Source organism: Eptesicus fuscus, chromosome 24 (assembly GCF_027574615.1).
Source record: "Eptesicus fuscus isolate TK198812 chromosome 24, DD_ASM_mEF_20220401, whole genome shotgun sequence".
NCBI classification, from domain to species: domain Eukaryota; kingdom Metazoa; phylum Chordata; class Mammalia; order Chiroptera; family Vespertilionidae; genus Eptesicus; species Eptesicus fuscus.
In genome coordinates this window covers 16,698,447-16,722,064 of record NC_072496.1, presented here as the reverse complement: position 1 = coordinate 16,722,064, position 23,618 = coordinate 16,698,447, and the positions used below count along the sequence as shown (strand labels likewise).

Genomic DNA, 23,618 nt, shown 5'->3' with positions numbered 1-23,618 from the left:
GCGGGGGTCCCCTCAGCACAGCCTGCACCCTCTCCAATCCGGAATCCCTCTCACAATCCTGGACCGCTGGCTCCTAATCACTCACCTGCCTGTCTGCCTGATTGCCCCTCACTGTCTCTGCATGCTGGCCTGATCACCCCTAACTGCCCCCACCCCGCCAACCCAGTCTCCCCTGACTGCCCCCCACTGCCAAACAGGTCACCCCTATCTGCCCCCACTTCCAGCCTGGTCGCCCCCAACTACCCCTCCATCAGCCTAGTCACTCCTCACTGCCCCCCCCTGCCAGCCTAATTGCCCCCAACTTCCCCCCCTGCCAGCCTGGTCACCCCTCACAGCACCCCCGCTGGCCTGGTTGCCTCACGCAGCCTGCCATTCAGTCATTTAGTCGACTCTCAATAACCCCCCTGCTGGCCTGGATGCCCCACACAGCCTTCTGTTCAGTTGTTTGGTCATCCCTTGGGCTGGCCCTGGGTGGCTGGGGGGCTGAGGCAACTGGAGCTCGGGTGGCAGGCGCGAGGAGTGACCGGTCCTGCCTGGGAGCAGGCCCAGCCATGCTGCGCACCTACCGCCCCCGCGGGGTCCAGGGGACTGGGCGCCACCATCTTGTGTCTGTGGGTTTCGCCATCTTTGAGGGCATGGCAGTCAATTAGCATATTCCCTCCTTATTGGATGTGGGTGCTGCCATCTTTGTGAGGGTGTGACAGTCAATTACAATAGTCCTTCTTAATTAGATAGGATAATAAAGAAGTAATATGCAAATTGATCCTCATTCTGTCACACTGTAACAAGATGGTTGCGCCCACAGTGGAGGCAGGGTTCCCATAACACAAGATTGATGTGCCCACAGCAGAGACAAGGTTCCCGTAACAAGCCATAATGAGTAATCAGCACGGACCAGAGGCTGCGTGGTGCCGGGCCAAGGCGGGGGACCTCAGGCTGTGCCCCTCCGCCCTGCAAGGCTTTACAGGAGACTTCAGGCCACACACTCCACTCTAACAAAACCTGATGGGGAACCTCAAGCCATGCCCCCCGCACTGGTGCTGGGCTGGGGGACCTCAGGCCATTCCTGCCACCCTAAGCTGGGGGACCTGAGGCTGCAACACTCCAACACCAGGCTGGGGGACCTGAGGTCCCACCCCAGCATAGCTGGGCTTGACGAGGGACCTCAGACTGCACCATCAACCTGGCGGGGCCTGAAGGAGGACTTCAGGCTGTGTCCCCCACACCAGTGCCCGGCTGAGGGACCTCAGGCCACGCCCCCCACCATGGTGCTGGGCAGGATGACCTGAGGGTGAACTGGGGAACCTAAGGCTGCAACCCACACCCAGCACCAGGCCCAGAGACCTGAGGCTATGCCCCCAAACCAGCGGGGCTAGACAGAGAACCTGAGTCTGCACCCTCCGCCCAATGGGGCTTGATGGGGGGGGAGAGGCCGGCCAGATCTGGATCTTGCCCAATGAGGATGCGGCCGGCTGGGTCTGGGTCTCTCACAATTTCGAGGTGCACATGGGTGGGCAGGGACTTGAGTCTGGGGCATGCTGCGGCTCATTGATAGAGCATGCCCCAGACTCTGACAGGAGAAAGATTTTCATATACATTTTACTAATTTTCTTTCATCTCTGACACTTCTGTTATAGAGAAAGGGAAACTAGCAATATTAAAGTATTTCCTCTAATGAATTCCCTTTTAATGTGCATGAATTTTGTGTACCAGCCCCTAACATATGAAGAAAAATCAAACGAATCGACTTCAAAATCACCAGTCAATACACAAAACTGGATCTATTTCTATACATTAGGAATTTATGAGTGGAATCCAAAATATAAATTGTGATGACCTCCCAGGAGATTAAATATTTAGGTTTAAATCTAACAAAACCTGAAATTCACCAAATTCTAACAAAATAAACCAAACAAGCCCTAAACAAATGGAGACATAGCTTGGAAGAAGCATCACAGTAAAGGTTTCTCCAAAAACTGGCTTGCAGATGTAACAGAATATCAGTCAAAATCTCAGCATGAATTTTACAGACATAGACAAACTGATTTTTAAATTGATATGGACAAAGGACAAAGGAACAGACACATCTAAGCAACGTTGGAAAAAGGAAAATAGTTGTAGGAATCACCTGCTCGATGTTAAGACTTATCCTAACTGCAGTGGTGCTGCCCGTGTGGGGCTGGCAAAGCAGCAGATAAGGGGACTGAACTGAGTTCTTGTGGGGAACCACCCACAGACACACAGCGTTCACAGAGGTGCAGCCTCAAGGAGGAACTGGGCAGCACCACTTGTCACCCAGGGTTCACCCTAATCCCCTGGTGACTGGAGGGCCCTCATGTGTTTGCTCATTGACCTGATCCCAGGGAACATGAAACCTCCTGCCTCTTTAGGACAGGAAGTAGGTTTGCACCTGGGAGCCAGGAGCCCCCTGAAGTCTGGCTGCCCCCTTGCTCCCACAGAAGTGGGGACCCCTGGTGGTCACACTTCAGGAAGGTTCCAAACTCCCCAGAAAACACTCTGGGGTGTAAAGCTGGGTAGATGTTCAGTGAGCTTTTAAGCTGACATTGAACCTTACATGCATTTTAGAGGGAAGGGAGGGAGGAAGTCCCTGTCTCTTCCTGGCACCTGGGAAAACGAACTTTTCCCTAATTTAGGTTTGTGTTTCCCTCAGCCCTCATGGGGCCCTGACCACCTGGCTTCTGGTGGGTCCCCCACAGCCAGGCCCAACATCAGCCTGGAGGAGAGGGGGTCTGGGTGGTTCTTCCTCATTAAGGCTCTGGAGAGAGGCTCCAGCCCAGCTCCCCATGCACCCCTGTACCCTGGCACCTGTGGCTGACCTTCTGGGGGCCTCTCCATCCTAGTTCCCCTCATCCCAGCAACACAGACAGCCCTCAGGTCTGTTGGTCCACCTGGCAGGACCCTTGCTACCTGCATGCTGTGCAGGGGGTCTCCACAGTGTTAAGTAAACATGGTGGGAGGGGCCCTAGCCCATATGGCTCAGTGGATAGAGCATCAGATTATGGACTGAGGGGTCCCTGGTTCAATTCCCATCAATGGAACAAATCTCACCTACAAGCTCCATCCATCCTGCAAGAGGCAACTAATCAATGTATGTCTATCAGCTCTCTCCCTCTCCCTGTCCCTTCCATGATCTCTAAAAATAAGTGGGAAAATATCCTCGGTGAGGATTAGCAAAACTAACAAAGTAAAGGAATCTTATTTTTTTTAAGAGAGAGAGAGAGGAAGAAAAGAAAGGGAGAGAGAGAAGAAAGGAGGGAGGGAGGGAGGGAGGGAGGGAGGGAGGGAGGAAGGAAGGGAGGGAGGGAGGGAGGAAGGGAGGGAGGAAGGGAGGGAGGAGAAAGAAAGAGAGAGAGAGAGAGAGAGAGAGAGAGAGAGAGAGAGAGAGAAACAGAAAGAAAGAAAGAAAGAAAGAAAGAAAGAAAGAAAGAAAGAAAGAAAGAAAGAAAGAAAGAAAGAAGAAAGCATAAGAAGTAACCCTAGATCATGGTCGGTTTTGCTCATTGGTTGAGCATCGACCTATGAACCAAGACGTCACGATTGGATTCCTGGTCAGGGCACATGCGGGGGCTACTGCCTGGATCCCCATCTCATCACTGATGTTTCTATCTCTCTCTCCTCCTTTCCTCTCTGAAGAAAATAAAAATGTATTTTAAAATAATAATAAACAATTGAAAGGAAGAGAGAAGGAAGGCTGTGTGGTGATTGACTGCCCATGCCCCACCCCTCCCCAGCGTGACTGCACTTTCCAAGTGGTGGTGGCCGCCTTCCCAGAAGGAACAAGTGACCACAGTCCCAGATTCCTGTGTCCATCTGTCCTCGCCTGCCTGGGGCTGTGGGAGGATGACACAGGTGGCCGCTGTCCTCTGAGAACGGAGGTGCTCACCTGCCTCCAAGAATGACTTGGTGCCTCAGCTTTCTACCCAGGGTTTTGCTACCCCGGATATTATATTCCATTATATTCCATTGCTTTTCAGAGAGAGTGGAAGGGAGGGAGGGGAAAGAGAGAACAATTGATGTGAGAGAAACACATCAACTGGGTACCTCCTGCTTGTGCCCTGACCAGGGCAAGGGCCAGGGAGGAGACTGTAACCCAGGTACGTGCCCTTGACTGAATGGAACCCGCGACTTTTTGGTTCGCAGGCCAACGCTCTATCCACTGAGCCAAACCGGCCAGGGCCAGGACTCCATTTTTTAAATTAGTTAATTAATATTTAATATTTTTATTGTTGAAGGTATCACATATGTCCCCTTTTTCCCCCATTGACCCCCTACAGCCCATACCCACCACCCGCCAAGGTTTCATTTTTAAATGATGGAAATTCTCCCCATTTGAGAGGCTGGGAAACAGGACTTTTGCACACGAACAGCAGGGAAGTTTAGTAAAATGTATGAATTCAGGAAGGCAGCTGGGTGCTTGTGACAGGGCAGCAGTTTACAGGTGGAGGCTGTGGCCACAGCATCCACCCCAGCCTCTCCTGTCTCATCACTTGTATACATTCGAGTTTTGTGGAAGCCCTGATTGGCGAAAACAACAAGGAGTATCTTTCAGTCTCAAAATAAAAATATCATGCAATGCAAGTTCTTATTCTCAACCCCCAGAAAGGCAACATGGCCCACAACGGGTGAAGGAGAGCGAGAGGAAGCCCCCTCCACCCGTCTCTGGGGGCAGCACCCCTGGGTCCTCATCAAAACCCAAGGATGGAGGACTCTCAATCCTGGAAGGTGCCCCCAAAGGAATGGGGTCAGAGTGACCAGCTGTCGAGAAAGGAGGGAGGGATAGTGGGTCATAATGGGACCCCATGTGGCCAGCATCCTTGAGGCCTTTCCATCTGGGGTCGCCCCTAGGATGACAAGGTCAGGCATGCAGCCCAGGGTCCCAGCTGCACCCTTATATCCAGACTCCATGCAAATGGGGCTCTCCTCCTGCTCATAAAGGAGGGCCCAGCCCCACATGCTGGGGAGACACCCAGAATCCACGTACCTGAGAAAGGACCCCAGCGGCTCCAACATGGACTTGGTGCCAAGCTGCGTTTTCCTCCTGATCATTCTTCAAGGTCATTTTCAGGAGTGGGAAGTACTGAGACCTGTGCCTGTGCCTGTTTGTGCTTCCATGTGATGCTAAGTCCCCCTGTGTCTCTGTGTTTGCAGGTGTCCAGTGTGAGGTGCAGCTGGTGGAGTCTGGGGGAGGCTTGGTGCCGCCTGGGGGGTCTCTGAGACTCTCCTGTGCAGCCTCTGGATTCACCTTCAGTAGCAACTGGATGAGCTGGGTCCGCCAGGCTCCAGGGAAGGGGCTGGAGTGGCTTGGTGAAATTAATCCTGATGGAAGTACCACAAACTATGCCAACTCTGTGAAGGGCCGCTTCACCATCTCCAGGGACAATGCCAAGAACACGGTGTTTCTGCAAATGAACAGCCTGAAAGCCACGGACACGGCCATGTATTACTGTGGAAGATACACAGTGAGGGGAAGTCAGTGTGAGCCCTGACACAAACCTCCCTGAGGGAGGCTGCAGGGCTGGGCTGCAGGAAGCATCCAGAACACCAGGGGGCGCTGGGGACCAGCATAGCCCCTAAACCAGGAGCTGGTGGAGACTTAAGCAAAGACACCATTTCCTGCTCTGCCTTAAATTAACTTTGCTCCTGTTGGAGAGTGGGAATTTTTGAGCACTACTGAGGCCATGGACTATGCCCCAGATAGAGTTGTCAGTGCTGACACCAGGCCAGGCCTTGAGATAGGGTCTCATGGCCCCTTCCCAGCACGTAGCCTTCTTTCACAGAACACTGTCAGCTTTCTGAAGAACAGGATGACCCTGTGAATAACATGGTCGTCATTGGCATAATCCTGACGTTGCTTGGGAAAAACTGTTTTGTCTTGGGTTACTTGTTCTGCAAAAACCGGATGTGGTTAATGTGCTTAAAAGCGGTCCTACACAAAGGGTCACTGCTGCTCTCTGGTCTCCTGGCGTGGAGAATGGCAGAGCAGTCGCCGGGTCTCCTGGCCACCCGGCTAATAAAGGCCCCCAACCTGTGCTCAAACCCTGCTTCGGGACCCACAACCTCTGCTCTGTGTTCAGAGTATATTGTGGGACCGGGCATGCCTGTACTAATAAACCCTTTGCTTTTTGCATAAGAGGCGACTCTTGGTGCTTTGTAAGTGCGGCCAGCGTTCCGGGCGTTACATTTGGAGGTCCCACCGAGATTTGCTGCAGCCGCCTTCAGGCTCCAACAGATGCTTCTTGGGGTAAGTAACGGCACCTCTCGGATAGCGATAGCTTGTCCTTATTTTCTGTTTGCTGTTTAGTTTGAGGGTTAAGGCTGGCAAATCTGTTTGGTCTGGTGGCTGTCGGGGAGGGGCGTGAGTCTCCCCCGACTGCGGCTGACAGACGTGTCGAGAGGTCGCAAGCCACATCCCCGGGGGACGCCCTGGTGGAATCTGGGGAGGCCCAGGGATGCCTGGAATCCTCCCATCTGGGAAGGCCTAGGGGTGCCTAGAACCCTCCCATCTGTTAGAGTCTGACTCTGAAATTCTGTTGCCAGCCAAGTCAATTGGTGCTGTAAGACCTTTTGGATTTTTGTCTGAGCGTGTTGTGTTTGTCCTTGTCTTTTGTTCAATGTTTACTGTCATTTGTATAATTAAGGTTAAGATCCTCTGGGACCTTGGAGTAAAGCAGGAAAATCTGGGAGGGAGAACAGTTGTTCCTTAAGTGTAAAAAGCCTGGTTATACAGGATCTAAGAAAGCTTGTCTTATTTCCCCTGCTAAGGACAGAGTAAATGGTTAATGCAGAAAAGGGGGAGAGAAGGGAGAGATAGGTTTTTGTTGATTTTGCTGGGTACAACCAGCTCTGCTGGCGTCCTTGGTTTCTTGCTTATCTGAACTCTGCTGGCAAAACACAGTGGATCTTCCTCTGCCCGTTTTCTTCTCTTTAACCTTCCAATGCACATGAAGACTGAGCCTGGCAGGGCGGGGTTACTGGGTACTTCTTGGGCGGTGGTGGAATATTCAGCAAAGGAACTTTAAGATATAATATCTTTAATGTTTAAGTTTTAAAAATATCTGTCTCTCAAAAAGAAATATTTTTACCTACTCTTGGTTTTATCACTGAAGATCTAGTTATATTTTCTTGAAAAAGTACATTTAAAGTATGGTCATAAATGTTAATCTAAGAAATTCTGGCTGTTTAGTTTTTAGGATTCATTAAAGGATTAAAGTTTCAAAGAATAAGGAATACTGAGTAGAAGGTCTGAAGCATGGTTATGCATTTTTAAAGGACATAGAAAGAAGGTTTAAAGGCTAATTTAGAAGTGTCTGTTTCAATAGAAGGTTGTGTAGGTGTAAGAAGGAGAAGAGATATGTCGTAAAGAAATCAAATAATACAGGCCAGTAAGCCAGGAAGAGTAAATAATTTGCATTCTGCCTCCCTAAACAGGGTAAATAGCTTATGCCAAAGTACTTAGGGAGGGACTGATAAAAAAAATCTAACAGTTACTGTTTTTTATAATTTTAAAAGTCCATAAAAAGGACTGGCAAGGAAAATTCTATCTTAAAGCAGGTCAGTATATTTCTCTCCTTATACAAGTCCTCCAAAATTTGGCAATACATTCCTTTGCATAAATACAATAAGACCGGTTTCCAATAGTGGTTTTATTAATCAGAAACTTTGACTGGAGTATCATGTTTTAAGGAGCCCTGCCTGAACTCTGAAGACTTGAAGCCAATAAGAGTGCCATGGAGAAAGCCTGGTATCCTGCTTGGTAGCCCTGAAAATAGCTGGTGCTGGAGCATCAGGCCCAAACCCTACCATCACTGGCGGTTGGTCAGAGTAGAAGGGGAGCAATAAGGGCGCCTCTGCGTCCCTGTGGGACCCCCAAGCACTCTGAGCCGCGATGAGTAGGAGGGCTACTGAGATGGGCCTTAAAGCCTAGGGCGTGGGCCCGGGTAGAGCCACTACAGGTGAGGATTCACCTAACTCAGCAGGTACTACAGGCAGGCCTGACGGCAGCTGGATGGCTTGGCTTCCTGGCCCTATGGGGCACTTAAGATTCAATCATGAAATTCCGGCAAAGGTAGTCAGTTACCATTCTTGTTGTGTTTATGCAAACAATCAGGCCAAATTAAATAGATAAATTAGTCTTGATTTGGATCTTTTGATAAACATGGGGGTAATTTTGAGGAGAAAAATTCTATTTCAATAGAAGTTATTGAAACTGAAGGGTTTTCTTTCCCTTCCACCAGACCATTTGTTACAGTTTGTCTCCACCGGGTCACAAGCCCACCTCCTTCTGTGCCCAGGCCTCATTGTCCCTCTGACAGACAGCAAGGATCTCTTGGCTCTGAGAGAAACTTCTGACCCTCCTCAGCAGGAAGTAGCTAGAAGAGCCTACCGACGTCCATTTTCCCTAAAAGAATTCAGAGCCAGGATCCTTGAGGTAATATATTAGGCAGTTAGACAGACATGAGCAGAGCAAGGACAATGGGCCAACTACCAGATGCAATTAAGTCTTTCCATCTCTACCTATGTGAGACAAGGGGACTCCCCAGAAGCAAGAGGGAGCGAGGCTGCAGATGAAGCAGCCCGGGAGGCTGCCCTAAAACCAGTGGGGCCTCTATAGATTCTAGTGACTCTTCCAAACCCTAACCTACCCATCTCACCAGCTTACACAGAAACCCAGTAAATCCATAACCAATCTTTATTCAAGTTCTTACAGGCTTTACAGTCTACCCAGAAAGCAGTCCAGAAGCATCTCTGATCCGGTCCATCCTTCCACCCTGGTGACTCTGACTGACTCCTACCTGGAAAGGACCACCTCCACAGCAGTCAAGGTCGACGAGATCCCGACATGGCTTCATCACACCCAGCTTAAGATATCAAGCTTATAGTCCTCATGGGTCAATATAACTCCCTCACCAACAATGACCCAAAAGAGTCAATGATTTGACTCACGTACATAAAACCAGTGGGGAATGTTGGAGAGTGGGAATTTTTGAGCACTACTGAGGCCATGGACTATGCCCCAGATAGAGTTGTCAGTGCTGACACCAGGCCAGGCATTGAGATAGGGTCTCATGGCCCCTTCCCAGCACGTAGGCCTTCTTTCACAGAACACTGTCAGCTTTCTGAAGAACAGGATGACCCTGTGAATAACATGGTCGTCATTGGCATGATCCTGACGTTGCTTGGGAAAAACTGTTTTGTCTTGGGTTACTTGTTCTGCAAAAACCGGATGTGGTTAATGTGCTTAAAAGCGGTCCTACACAAAGGGTCGCTGCTGCTCTCTGGTCTCCCTGCGTGGAGAATGGCAGAGCAGTCGCCGGGTCTCCTGGCCACCCGGCTAATAAAGGCCCCCAACCTGTGCTCAAACCCTGCTTCGGGACCCACAACCTCTGCTCTGTGTTCAGAGTATATTGTGGGACCGGGCATGCCTGTACTAATAAACCCTTTGCTTTTTGCATAAGAGGCGACTCTTGGTGCTTTGTAAGTGCAGCCAGCGTTCCGGGCGTTACACTCCCAGGCTCAGCCACAGAGCTCACAGAAAGCCCTTTTCTAAATCTCTAGGTTTAGAGATTGCGTTTGTGAATAAAAAAGGAGGCTCTGTCATAAATCTGACCAAATTCAGTGACAGAAAGGAACCTCACAGGAACTTTGATCACAAATTCCTACCTGGTTGAGGATTAACAAAACTAATTAAATAAATAAAGGAATCTTATGTTAAAACAGGACAGGAAGGAAACAGTAGGAGGAAACCCCATCTTAGTAATGTTAACTTAAAAAACAACAACATTCAAGCCCTAAAAGGTTTGGCTCAGTGGATAGAGCATCGGCCTGCAGACTGAAGGGTTCAGGTTCGATTCAGGTCAAGGGCATGTACCTTGGTAGCAGGCACATCCCCAGTAGGAGCGTGTGCAGGAGGCAGCTGATCAATGTTTCTCTCTCATTGATGTTTCTAATTCTCTATCCCCCTCCCTTCCTCTCTGTAAAAAATCAATAAAATATATTTTTAAAAACATCCAAACCTGTAAAGAAATTTTGTGAGTTTATTTCAGCAAAACTGTTGACAAATGCCAGGATGCAGAACCTCAACAAACTGGGAAAACGCTCCTGAGAATGGCAGGTTACATCTGTATTGATACATTGGACTCCAAAGAGGGACGTATGTGGGTTTCATGAAATCCATGGGTGATAGACTAGAGAGGCGGGAGAAAGCAAAGCCGGGAAACCTCTGGGACTGGATAAAAAGTAAAATGATAGACACATGCTTAGGTGGATGCAGGATCAATTAACATAACGATGAATGAATTTGTGGTATCTGTCCTGGCGCCCAGGCACATTAGGCTGTACCCCAAAGGGTCTGGAAAAAGGGAAGTTACAAATTATCCAGAAATTGCAAGTATATGTTATCATAGATGAAAAAGACAGATAGGCTCAGTTAAGGTAAAGGTTGACCTTGTCAGTGAAGATACTGGCCTAGGACTTAACTGCCCACCATAACTGCTTTTATTCACGTTTAATGTCAGACCATCCTTTGTGGTGACTGTAGGTCTCTGAGTTTGCAGGACCGCCATGCAGGCCTTCCCTGAGCTGTCAGGTCAGCATGTGGCCCATTTCCTCCAGGTGCCAAGCCCAGGGAGGACCGTGAGCATGTTCCACTAGGAATGATGATGGAGCTCAGACACAGCTCAGTTTTTGAATAAAGAATTCACAGTGGCCTCACTCGGTGGGTGTGGCCATGGTGTGAGGCCTTTTGCTGAAAAAGTGTGTTGGTTTCTCTGGGTCACACCTGCGTCAGGACCCCTGACCCGTGTTATCACTTTCTGTGGGCAGAGCCTGGGCATCAGGCTTTAGGTTGATCCTTAGGTGTTTCTCTGTTTATGCCTCGTAGGGGTTGTTGATGGTTTTCTGTGCAAATGCATTTTCCCACTGGTTGGTGCTTGTGCACCGATTCCTGTCCTGGTGTATCTTTCCAGATCCTTTAGCATTTTCCATGTGAATAATGACATCATCTCTGAATAGAAAAGCACGCCTCCTCCCTGCAGCCTCAGGGCAACCAGGGCGGGCATGGGCGGGGTGTGCGCCCCCTGTGCCTCTAGGAGAAGCCAGAAGGTGCTTGGGCAGCCCCTGCAGGTGAATCCCAGCCGGCGCCACCAGGACCCCTCCAGTTCCCAAAGCTGCCGGGTCCCTGTCGGACCCCGGGGCCCGGTCCTCAGGGCACACTCCCTGGACCAGGTGAGCCTCTCTCTCCCTTATTCGCTGCGCTGCCCCCGCCCTGTCCTTCCTGGGAACCGCCCGGAGCCCAGCAAGGTGAGCTCTTCTGGCCCAGCATCCAGGCCCCAGGGTCTCCCCCTCCTGGCAGGGAGCCTCCCCTCTCCTTCCCCCTCCCCCACACGCACCCTGGGACTCGGATGGGGCCGAAAAGAAAAGCCGGCGGTGGGACAGTCCCTCCTCCTTCTGGGCCACAGTCAGACCTCAGAGCCCTGAGACATGCTCACCTGTGCGAATTCAAATAGCGGACTTGGGGGCAGGAAGCAGGGCCCACAGGTCCTCAGGGCGGTGTCTGTGGGCTGAAGGCACAGAGCAGGCACCACAGGAAACTTAATCCCATTGGAGAGGGTCCCTCCCCGTTCCTCATTGGCTGAGGACTATGGGGCTCACCTCCTCTCAGGCTCCTCCCCTGGGCCCTGCTGTCTCCTATTGGGCTATTTAACACATGGATGAGGCCTTTCCTAGTGTCTCCACCTCCTTTGTCCAGGGGACCCTCATGGGAAATGGCTGCTGGTCACGTGCACAGCTTTCACCTGCCCCCTACCCCCCATCCTGACTGGCCTGGGAACTTCAGGAACCCACTGGCCACAGGCTGTCTCTTGTATAAAATGTGACTGAGCTGAGGGTGGACCACAGAGGCCTGTCTACTGCAAAGTGAATCAGGAAAACCTCCCAAGAGGGTGAGGACTAGGACACTGGATTTCCTTTCAGGGGGAACTCCGATCCTTGCCCACTGGTCCTCTTTCTGTCCTCAGCACCAGGGAAGCCAGAGGGGCCCCTCCTGTCCACACTCAGAGCCTCCTGTCCCCGAGGGGCAGTGGGGCTGCCTAAGGCCTCCCGTGTCCAGGGGCTGCACTTCTGTGGAGGTGGGTGCAGGATTGGGGAGCCGCCTAGGGCGGGTTCCCACAGCAGCTCCTCCTGTCCCTCCACATCCAGAAGGGCCTGAGGGGGTGGTCTTGCAACAGGCACCTGAAATGGCTGTTCTGACCTCCAGGTACCCTCCCTCCACCCACGAAACACTGTTATATTGTACATCAGCAAAGTAAAACAGAGGACGCCTTAATCAATAAGCCAAACGAATTTGGAGACTTTTATTATGATAGCACTTAATTTTATTTCCTTCTCATCACTAGCGGGCTCAGAGGAAATATTGCTTCTCAAATTCTGGCCCCACATGGAGGAAGTTTTCCTATTTATACGTTTTTCAGTTCGTTGTCTTCCAAATTTGGAATGGGAATTCCGGACCTTCTGAGAAAGAAGTCCTGTGTGCTGGGAAAGGCCCGTGAGACCATTGAAAGATGAGACAGAGGGCAGAAAACCAGGACTACAGGCTTTATTAGAGGAGAAGGACCCTGCCGGGCTGCCTTGCAAAGGAAGAGAGCTCACGTGCAGGAGTGAAGATGCCTTTTGAGGGGAGGAATGGGAAGGGATGGGGCTTAGGGTACTCAGCACTCAATAATTGGTGGTTTCATATAAGGCACATGATTAGACATTTAGGTACTTAGGAATCGGGGGCTTAGGGTATTTGGCAGGTGCTGATTGGTGGTTCAATGTACAGTCCATATAAGGTGCCTGGTTAAGGTGCTCGGGAATGTTCAGGCCACAGGTGCAGTTTACATCATACTCCCTTCATCAGTTGGAGCAAGGGAGGACCTATCATTCCAGGCTTTTGGTAATATTAAAAAAAAATTGAGAGTCCAGGCAAGATCAGGGGGTGAAGGTCCATCTTCCGAAGCTACTTCCTGCCGAGAGGGGGCATCGTTAGGGGTGTCTACCCGGGGTCTCAAGGATTCTGGTGACATAGGTGTCTCTAGGTTCTGAATTCAAGGCCAGATAGATCTCTCCCAACTTCTGGTTGGTGAACGCCTGCATTCTGTTCTGCAAGAAACTAGTGAAACAGCACATGAGACAAGACCCAAAGAGCAAAATTAAAAGAATAAATACCAGTGGACCTAATAGTGGGAGGAGTCATGGGGTAAGTGAGTGAAAAACAGGTAGTGTTTTCCATGCTGGATGAGGGGTGCAGCAGCATGATTTCCGCAAGAGACTGGTTGGTGAAGTCTTGAGAGCGATCCTGTTGAGTCACTTGGGAGGTAAAAGCTGGTCCTGAGGCTGCCACAGTATCACTTGTCTGGTTTTGCTGCTTTACAACTGAGACCTAGAGCTGAAATACAACTGAGACCTAGATGTTATTTTTAGAGGGGAAAAGAGTAGGGGTCTCAGTTGCCTCACTAGTGATACGAAAGGGGAGAATAGGTTACCCTGGGAGTGAGGTTCTTGTTTTCCCAGTTTTGCCCCTTGCTGGGCATCCACATGTTTCTTGTAGGTCCTGAGACAGGGTTTCAAAATAGGTAGAGCAGTGGTTAAGCCCCCTGTGGCAGTTCCAACCCCTGCTATGATGCTGAGGGTTATGAGGAGAGGGATGATCTGGACTCCTCTTTTGTGTCAGATATGATGGGTTACGGGGACAGGTCAAGACTGATTATTGGGGCTGCATCTACATTGTGTGAGAGATAGATGAGAGTACAGATTCCTGTCCAGCTGATGGGGAGACAGATGTATGTGTTTTCCCCACAGAGGAAGAAAAATCCCTGATCATGGAGACAAGCTGATAGTTTTAAGGAGAAGAGGTAGACTAAAGGGTATGAGATTCCTTTTTTCTAGTTCCGCACTCCAAGCTGAGAGGTAGTCGCCATGGCGCTGCCAATAAGGGGTGACAGATGAGTGACTGAGATTGTATTGCAGTGAAAGTGGGAGGGAAAGGGAAGGAAAGGTGTAGTAGAAGCCAGGGACCTGGATGGTTGGATAGACACTGTGGATATTCTGGTTTAGCTTAAGAAGTATCCAGCAACCTTGTCCTGCCAGGCTTGGAGACTGAAGCCTCACTTTCTTGCTCAGAGTAACTTTCTTTCTTCCTTCCTTCCTTCCTTCCTTCCTTCCTTCCTTCCTTCCTTCCATTCTTTCTTTCCTTCTTTCCTTCTTTCTTTCTTTCTTTCTATATTTCTCTTTTCCTTCTCATCACATGCACAACCTTCACAAAAACCTTCACAAGTTCAAATTTGCCTTCAAACCTTCCTTCTATGTCTTTCAAAAATGCATAACCATGCCTCAGACCTTCTATTAAGTATTTCTAAACATGTATAGCAATCAATGTTTCAGTATTTTATGCTAGAAAAGGCAGCGGGGGAGGGAGCAGGCTCTGAAGCCCGTTCCCAGGCAAGCCAGGCCTCTAGCAGCTTGAATCCCAAACCACTGCATTCTTCCTAGAGATAATGATCATAGAGGAGATAAGGAGATAAGGCATTTACAGTCCAAGGAATGGCTCGGCCTTGTGGGGTAAGAGAGTGAAACTGAGGTAGGTGAATGTGGTTTGGGACAACTGGGTTTTATGAGGGGATGTATGGTAGCCCCGGCTAGGCACCGATGTAGAATGAGAAAAGAGTGAAGGGGGAATTTAGTAAGATGCAGTGTAGATGTGAGGTGGTTAATGGCTGTGAGACTAATCCATCAACCCCCATAATAGAGACTGAGGAGGGGACAAGGGTCCCAGCAAATTCAGAGAGGTCAGAATAAGTGGCCCCAGTGTCAATTAAAAAGGAGATCGGCTTACCTGCCACCACAGTCGTTACCCAAGGCTCTGTCCTGGTGATGTTAGTCTGTGGGGCCCTGTCAGGGCCTGGACAGCTATTTTGGTGGCCAGTCCCAGGAGGTCTGGGAGCTCCAAACCGGATCCAGAGGGTGGCCATGCTGGACTGGTTGAGGCCAGACCCAGAGGAGCCAGACTACAGTCTGATTTCCAGTGGCCTTCCCTTCCACACCTTGGGCAGGGCCCAGGTGGGGGTCTCGGGTTTGAGCAGGACTTGGCTCACTGTCCTTCCTTGCTGCATTTGAAGCATGGGCCTGGAGGAGGCTTAGCCCCTGATTTACCTGCAGTTGGAGGACTGGCACTTCGTTTGGGGTTTGAAAGCGGTGGCTAGGAGCTGGAAGGCCTCCTACTGGGCCTCAGCCTTGGCCTGATCTCACCTTTGATTTTAGATTTGGGTCTCCTTGTCTCTATTATTAAAGACCTTAAAGGTCAGGTTAACGGGGTCTTTTTGTGGGGTTTGTGGACCTGTATCTATTTTTGAAGTTGCGGCGTATGTTGGGGAGTAAAGGTGATCAGGTCAGTGGAAAAAGAAACCTGAGATGCCTCTCAATCTGTGAGGCTGGACATAGAGACTGGGACGTGGACTCAGACTATGCCCTCAGTTCCTGCTGCCTCCCTCAGGGATAGAATGGACGTGGGAATAGAAGGGGCTGTGGAGGATGGCAGTCTTTGGGTGGCTTGAGAATGAGTGTTAGGTGGGAAAGGGTGTTTTAGAGCTCACGTTATCAGTATTTGGGCTCTCAGGAAGATCATAAAGTGAGAAGGGAATGGCCAGGCACCTGTGAATTCGGTTGCTGGTGGTCACAGGGGCAGAGATTAGGCAGAGAGCACAGGGGAAGGTAGGCGGTTAGAATTCTCAGAGGTAGAGCGTGGGGTGCAGTTTTCGTGGCAGGGTTGTTAGGAGGTGGCAGGAGTGAGACACATGGAGAGGAATGATCTGCTAAGTCGAAAGAGCAGTCAGGAGACAAAGAAAGGGGCTAGATACAAGTTTGAGAGGGCAAAGAGGACTTTGCGAGGAAGATCTGATGGGTGAAACATGAGGAGTAAAGCAAGGGGCGAGAGCAGTGTGGGGAGAGTATGAGGGGGAAAGCTTGTTCATAGGGATATCTGAGGCCTCCCTGTCCGGTGGCAAAAATTATCTAGGTCTTGAAGGATATTGGAATCGAAAGTGCCATTTTCAGGCCACAGAGAGACATTGTCGAGTTTATATTGTGGCCAGGTAGAGCTTCTTTGGTTTGAGGTAGCCAGAAAGACCAAAGGTTGAGAGATTGGCAAGGATGCGTGTAGAGGGGGGGTTGTACTGAGAGGTTCCCATGACCGGAGGGAAGGGCCACCGAGAAGTTGGGGAGGAAAGAAGGAGCGTCCTCTTTTTTCCTCAGCCAACCTACAGAGAGAAAGAGGAGAGAAGGTTCCAAGGTCGTCACCCCGAGACCTTTCCCATGGAGTAGAGCAGAGTTTTCCCAGCCAGGCACCTGGGTTTTCATAGAACATAGAACATGTAGCCGAGTAGACGGGAAAACTCTTGAAACCCTTCCAGGTCAAGGAAACGATAGGGAGGGGCAGTCGGGAAAGTCCCTGAAGCCTACCGGTTAGAAAGCGACAAGATCCCCACAGGTCCTGGTATGGCAGGGTTCGAGAGGTGTCCGGAACGGGCCAAACCACTCAGGACCATGCCACTGAGCAGAGCCACAGCAGGAGTCAGAAGCTCGGGGCTAGGTTACCACCGAGCAGTGCCAGATCAGGAGTCAGAAGCTCGGGCCTAGGTCCGAGGATTGTCCACGCTCACATGCACCTCTCCCAGACTTTGGCACCAAATGAAAGATGAGACAGAGCGCCAAAAACCAGGACATGGGCTTTATTAGAGGAGAAGGACTCTTCCGGGCTGCCTTGCAAAGGAAGAGAGCACACATGCAGGAGTGAAGATGCCTTTTGAGGGGAGGAATGGGAAGGGATGGGGCTTAGGGTACTTGGCACACGCTGATTGGTGATTTCATATAAGGCACATGATTAGGCACTTAGGTATTTAGAATCGGGGGCTTAGGGTATTTGGCAGGTGCTGATTGGTGGTACAGTCCATATAAGGTGCCTGGTTAGGTGCTCAGGAATGTCCAGGCCGCAAGTACAGTTTACGTCATACTCAGTTCATCAGTTGGGGGAAGGGAGGATCTATCAACCATATCTTAAGGCCTGCACTGACAACTCTGTCTGGGGAATATAGTTTATGGCCTCTCTGGAATGGTAGTAGTCTTATTTTCCCTATTAGTTAAGCAAGCAAGTGTTCACAGAAGCCAACATAGCAGGGTTAAAATTTCAAACAGCAGTTTTTACACAAGATCGAGGTGACTATGCTTCAACACTGCCCCACTATCCTCCTCCCCAGGCTCCCTGTGCCCGGGATCAGTGTGCTAGAGATGCCCCACAGCACTGAGCCCACCTGCAGGGCTCTCGGATGTGCTGAGAAAGGGTGACGTCCCCTGCCCCCCTCAGGGATGCAGCCCATGGTGGGATAGGCAGCCCTTGTGTGTGGTCAAGCCCAGAGGGTGGGCAGAGGAGGTCCTGATCAGGGGCAGCCAGAAAAGTGTCCCTAAGCACAACCTCTCTTCTGCGACTCCCTGTCAGGAGCCATGACTATTTGATTATATTTTTATTTTATTTTTTTCATTTTTTTATTTCATTTATTGTTGTTAATTCTCAGCCAAGGATATTTTCCCATTGATTTTTAGTGAAAGTGGAAGGGATGGGGAGAGACTGAGAGAAATATCCATGTGAGAGACACACATCAATTGGTTGCCTGCTGCACACACCCTCACCAGGACCATGGGATTCTGCAACCCAGGTACCTGCCCATGACCTAAACCTTGCATAGGACCCTTCAGTGCCCCGGCAGACGCTCTATCCACTGAGCCATACCTGTCAGGGCAGGAGCCATCTCTCTTTGCAGACTAACCACTGGGGTCCTTTTAGGAAGAAGAGCTTCTATCCACCCACCTGGCCATTTGGTGTTTCGGCTGCTCTTACCCCTGCTCGCTGCAGAGGCCCCCCCCCACCCCCAGCTCCCTGTGCTCAGGGTGAGGCACCTCATCAGGAGGCAAAATGCAAGCCCAGGCTTATGTCCTTCCCCTGTGGGTGCCCAGGGCTGAACACGCTCACCTGCACTCTCTGCTCCCAGATCCAGCTGCCTAGCTCTGAGGGCCACATGGTGTGTATCTGACTCACGAGCACCTGGCGTGAGACCCCAAAACACGGGGATGGGGCCTCAGTCTTCTTCGCTGGTTTGTCCTTGTTGCCTAGAGGGACGCTGGTGTATCACTGGCCCTCAGTGTTGGTGGAATGAATGAATGAATGAATGAATGAATGAATGAATGAAATCCAATCAATTAATACTGATAAACAGGCTCTGGAATTGATGTAAAATCAAGAATGCCCACACCAGAGGCCTGCCTCTGAGCACCCTTGTCTGTGGCCCCTGCCTTGGGTCTCACTTGCCCAAGGACCTAGCTCTGAAGAAATCTGACTGCAGAACTGGGGTCTGTGCCTCAGTGGTCTATGGGCACAGTGGGCCTTATACCAGTGAGCGATGCTCAGGCAAATGCCACGTGTGGCTTCCTGTGTAAATACAGCCCCACTGGGGCCGCAGAGCCTGCTGAGTCTGGCTGACCCAGAGACATGACTGTCTCCTTCCTCGTATTCCTTCCCATGCTGGGGCTCCCCTGGAGTCAGCGTCTGGCGACCTGGCGGATCACAGCTGTGTTCACAGAGACGTGGACTGATTAACCTTGTTGCTTCCTTCTGTCCCAGGTGTCCTGTCCCAGGTGCAGCTGCAGGAGTCAGGCTCCACAGTGGTGCAGCCCCCACAGACCCTGTCCCTCACCTGTGCCGACTCTGGGGACAGAGTCTCTCCAGCAACAGCACCACTTGGGACTGGGTCAGGCAGCCCCCAGGGAAAGGGCTCCAGTGGCTGGGAAGGACCTACTTCAGGTCCAAGTGGTACAGACAGTACACGCCATCTCTCCAAAGTTGGTTAGTCATCGACCATGATGTTGGAGACCGGGTGTAAGCTGACAGAGTCCTTGCACCCGAAGGGACTGATAAGATTCAGTCCCCTGCCCACACAGTGTCCCCTGACTTGTTTTGATGGCACTTTCCTATTGTCAGCAGAATGAGAGCGACCTTTCATAGTGTCCCTGACACCCCGACACGTCCAAGAAGCAGTTCTCCCTGCAGCTGAGCTCCGTGACCAGCGAGGACACAGCCGTGTATCACTGTGCAAGATACACAGTGAGGGGAAGTCAGTGTGAGCCCAGACATAACCCTCTCTGGGGGGAGGCAGCAGGGCTGGACTGTAGGGGGTGCTCAGGACCAGCATATGGCCAGGACCAGGAGCAGGTGGAGAGTTCAGCAAAGATAACATTTCCTGCTCTGTCATAAATTAGTTTTGCTCCAAGGCTCAGCACAAAGCTCTCAGAGGCCCTTTCCTATGTCTAGGTTTAGGGATTGTGTTTGTGAACAAAAAGGAGGCTCTGTGGAAAATCTGACAAAACTCAGGGACTGAAAGGAACCTCACAGGAGGCTCTGATCACACATTCCTATCTGGGCAGCCCTGGGGGTGGGCACGCCCCAGGCCTATCACTTCTTTACTAAAAGGCTCATCTTTGCCTTGAGCAAACCCGTCCATTGTCCCTGTGCTTCTGTGTTAACACACCTGTGACATCAGCATGACCCCCCTCAGGAGAGCACCTCCTAGTAACTGTCCTGGTACCCAGTCCCCGCCTGTCTCTCTCCCTCCTCCCTGTCACCTTCCTCACCTTCCCTCCTGAACTTCAAATGCACACACGCAGCTGCAAACGGTTATTCTCTGTGCATTTGAGGTCTTGCTCCCCAACCGTTATTGTCAGTTTGGCTCCAATAAAAGCTTAAAAAACATTCTCTCCATGTTTAGACATTTCTTACATCAACAAATTGTTTTTTCTTCATTTACAACATCCGTTCATACACGTTTCTTCCCCGTGTGGAGAGGAAAGGGCACACACTTATTAAAAACCTGCTACCTGAATGGGATTAATTCTAACGAGTTTGACCCTTTGGTGTGCAGGCTGATGGTCCAACCACTGAGCCACACCAGCCAGGGCTCCATTGTTAAAGGATGGAAACTCTCCCATGTTGAGAGGCTGGGAACACAGGCCTTTTGCACACGAACAGCAGGGAAGTCGAGTGAAACCTGTGGTTTCGGACAGGCAGCTGCATGCTTGTGACAGGGACAGCAGGTTTGAGATGGAGGCTGTGGCCACAGGGTCCAGCCCAGCCTCTCCTCCCTCGTCACTTGTACACGTTCGAGTTATTGATCGGGGAGAAATAGAATGTGGGGGACCAGCTAGAACTGTCAGGAATAGTAATCCTGCTCTGTTAACCGTGATTGTTCATTCTGATTAAAGAAGCACGTTCTCACCTGGCTGGCAGCCGCACGGGGACCTGGGAGCTCACCTGGAAGTGCAGCCCTTCCTCCCCATTTGGAGCTGCCGATTGTCAGGGGGAGATTCACAGCTTCCCTTGGAAGACCCCAGCCCTCTGCTCCCTGTCAACGGCCCCTTTGGCACAGCCTTTGGCTACTTCCCCTGTAAGCTTTTGTCCTTTTACCCAATACAAGCGGCTGGCTCATGGTGGGGGCAGAGCAGATTTCTGTGGATGGCCGGCTGCGCTCCGACATTGCCTGCAGCATTGGAATAAAGGCTCATATATGATTCAATCCTGTCTCTGCCTAATTGGCTCCAAGAATGACAGGCAGCAGGGACCCATGTATTGTCTGGTTACATATTCATGTGTGTGAGATGTGATTGGGGAAAACAACAAAGACAATCTTTCATTCTCAAAATAAAATCATCATTCCAATGCAAGCTCTCATTCCCAAACCCAGAAAGGCAACATGGCCAATGGCAAGTGAAGGAGATCAAGAGGGAGCTCCATCCATGTGCCTCTGGGGGCAGCACCCCTGGGTCCTCATCAAAACCGCAAGGATGGAGGACTCAATCTTGGGAGCTGCCCTCAAAGGAATGGGATTTAAGTGACTGGGTCTGGGGAAAGGAGGGAAGGAGGGTGGGTCAGGACAGGACCCCTTGTGGCCAGCATTCTTGAGTCCTTTCCCATCTGGGGTCGCCCCGAGGATGACAAGGTCAGGCATGCAGCCCAGGGTCCCAGCTGCACCCTTATATCCAGACTCCATGCAAATGGGGCTCTCCTCCTGCTCATAAAAGAGGGCCCAGCCCCGCATGCTGGGGAGACACCCAGAACCCAAGTGCCTGAGACAGGACCCCAGCGGCTCCACCATGGACTTGGTGCCAAGCTGCGTTTTCCTCCTGATCATTCTTCAAGGTCATTCTCAGGAGAGGGGAGCACTGAGACCTGTGCCTGTGCCTGTTTGTGCTTCCATGTGATTCTAAGTCCCCCTGTGTCTCTGTGTTTGCAGGTGTCCAATGTGACGTGCAGCTGGTGGAGTCTGGGGGAGGCTTGGTGCCGCCTGGGGGGTCTCTGAGACTCTCCTGTGCAGCCTCAGGATTCACCTTCAGTAGCTACTGGATGAGCTGGGTCCGCCAGGCTCCAGGGAAGGGGCTGGAGTGGCTTGGTGAAATTAATCCTGATGGAAGTACCACAAACTATGCCAACTCTGTGAAGGGCCGATTCACCATCTCCAGGGACAACGCCAAGAACACGCTGTATCTGCAAATGAACAGCCTGAGAGCCGAGGACACGGCCCTGTATTACTGTGGGAGACACAGTGAGGGGAAGTCAGTGTGAGCCCAGACACAAACCTCCCTGAGGGAGGCTGCAGGGCTGGGCTGCAGGGAGTGTACAAAACACCAGGGGGCAATGGGCACCAGCACAGCAGCCAGGCCAGGAGCAGGTGGAGACTTAAGCAAAGACACCATTTCCTGCTCTGCCTTAAATTAACTTTGCTCCCAGGCTCAGCCACAGAGCTCACAGAAAGCCCTTTTCTAAATCTCTAGGTTTAGAGATTGTGTTTGTGAATAAAAAAGGAGGCTCTGTCATAAATCTGACCAAATTCAGTGACTGAAAGGAACCTCACAGGAACTTTGATCACAAATTCCTACCTGGTTGAGGATTATCAAAACTAATTAAATAAATAAAGGAATCTTATGTTAAAACAGGACAGGAAGGAAATGGTAGGAGGAAACCCATCTTAGTACTGTTAACTTAAAAAACAATAACGTTCAAGCCTTAACCGGTTTTGCTCAGTGGATAGAGCATCAGCCTGCAGACATAAGGGTCCCAGGTTCGATTCAGGTCAAGGGCATGTACCTTGGTTGCAGGCACATCTCCAGTGGGAACTGTGCAGGAGGCAGCTGATCAATGTTTCTCTTTCATTGATGTTCCTAACTCTCTATCCCTCTCCCTTCCTCTCTGTAAAAAATCAATAAATATATATATATATTTTAAAAACATCCAAACCTGCGAGTTTATTTTTGAGTTTATTTCCGCCAAATTTTCGAGAAATGCGGGAAGCAGAACCACAACAAACTGAGATAATGCTCCTAAGAATGGCAGGTTACATCTGTATTGATACATTGGAATCCAAGGAGGGACATAGGTGGGTTACATGAAATCCATTGGTGAAAGACTAGAGAGGTGGGAGAAAGCAAAGCTGGGAAACCTCTGGGATTTAATAAAGAGTAAAATGATAGACACATGCTTAGGTGGGTGCAGGAACAATCAACATGATAACAGTGAAGGAATTTGTGGTATCTGTCCTGGTGCCCAGGCACATTAGGCTGTGCCCCAAGGTGTCTGGAAAAAGGGAAGTTACAAATTATCCTGACATTGCAAGGGTATCCTATCTAATAAAAGAGTAATATGCAAACTGACCATCACTCCAACACACAAGATTGCCGCCCCCATGTGGACACAAGATGCCCACCACGAGATGGCCAGCAGGGGAGGGCAGTTGTGTGCGATCAGGCCAGCAGGGGAGGGCAGTTAGGGTTAATGGGGCAGGCAGGGAAGCAGTTAGGTGTCTATCAGGCTGGCAGGGGAGTGGTTAGGGGGTGATCAGGCTGGCAGGCAGAAGCGGTTAGGGGCTCGCAGGCAGGCAAGCAGTTGGGAGCCAGAAGTCTTGGATTCTGAGAGGTATGTCCTACTGCTTGTTTAGGTCCTATCCTCCACCCCCCCACCCTCTGTGCACATTCATAAACATTTCCTCCCGTGTGGATGGTGAGGAAAATAAGACATTTGGAGGTGGGGTGCTAGCAGCCTGACTCTGTATCCCTAATGCACATTCGTGTTAGCCTATAGTCTAGTCACTGCCCCTTCCTTAATCCGGTCTTGCAAGACTGGTTTACCTAAATACTCACATTTTACAGAGGCCATAAACCATGAACCATACACAACCCCGGAGGGGATATCAGTGCTGGCTCCAGTCCAGGCCTTTAGGTGTGGTCTCACGGCCCCCATCCCAACACATGGGGTCTTCTGCAAATCCCGCAAAAGGTCCGGAAGTCCCATCCATATTTGGGGAACAAAGAAACCAAAGGGTATAAAGAGAGGGCTACCTCCATATTGGGGCTCAGGATTTGGAGAGAAGCATTCTTCCCTGAATCACGGTACTGGTACATGTGGAACATCTGGAAATATATGGGTTTTTCCTGTGTCTCCAAGTCCTCCTGTATGTTCTTCAGTGCCTGGG

General features: G+C 50.7%; 2 gene segments (V, D, J or C); both read left to right on the top strand.

Annotated features, from left to right (window-relative positions):
• The first annotated feature begins 5,029 nt into the window (after positions 1-5,029).
• On the top strand, positions 5,030-6,334 carry LOC129148311 (immunoglobulin heavy variable 3-74-like). The segment is given in 3 exon segments: positions 5,030-5,075; positions 5,170-5,480; positions 6,323-6,334. Coding segments are annotated over 3 exon segments (369 nt in total).
• Positions 6,335-13,734: 7,400 nt separating this feature from the next.
• Positions 13,735-21,992, top strand: LOC129148310 (immunoglobulin heavy variable 3-74-like). The segment is given in 4 exon segments: positions 13,735-13,751; positions 21,264-21,292; positions 21,387-21,695; positions 21,925-21,992. Coding segments are annotated over 4 exon segments (423 nt in total).
• The last annotated feature ends 1,626 nt before the right edge of the window (positions 21,993-23,618 follow it).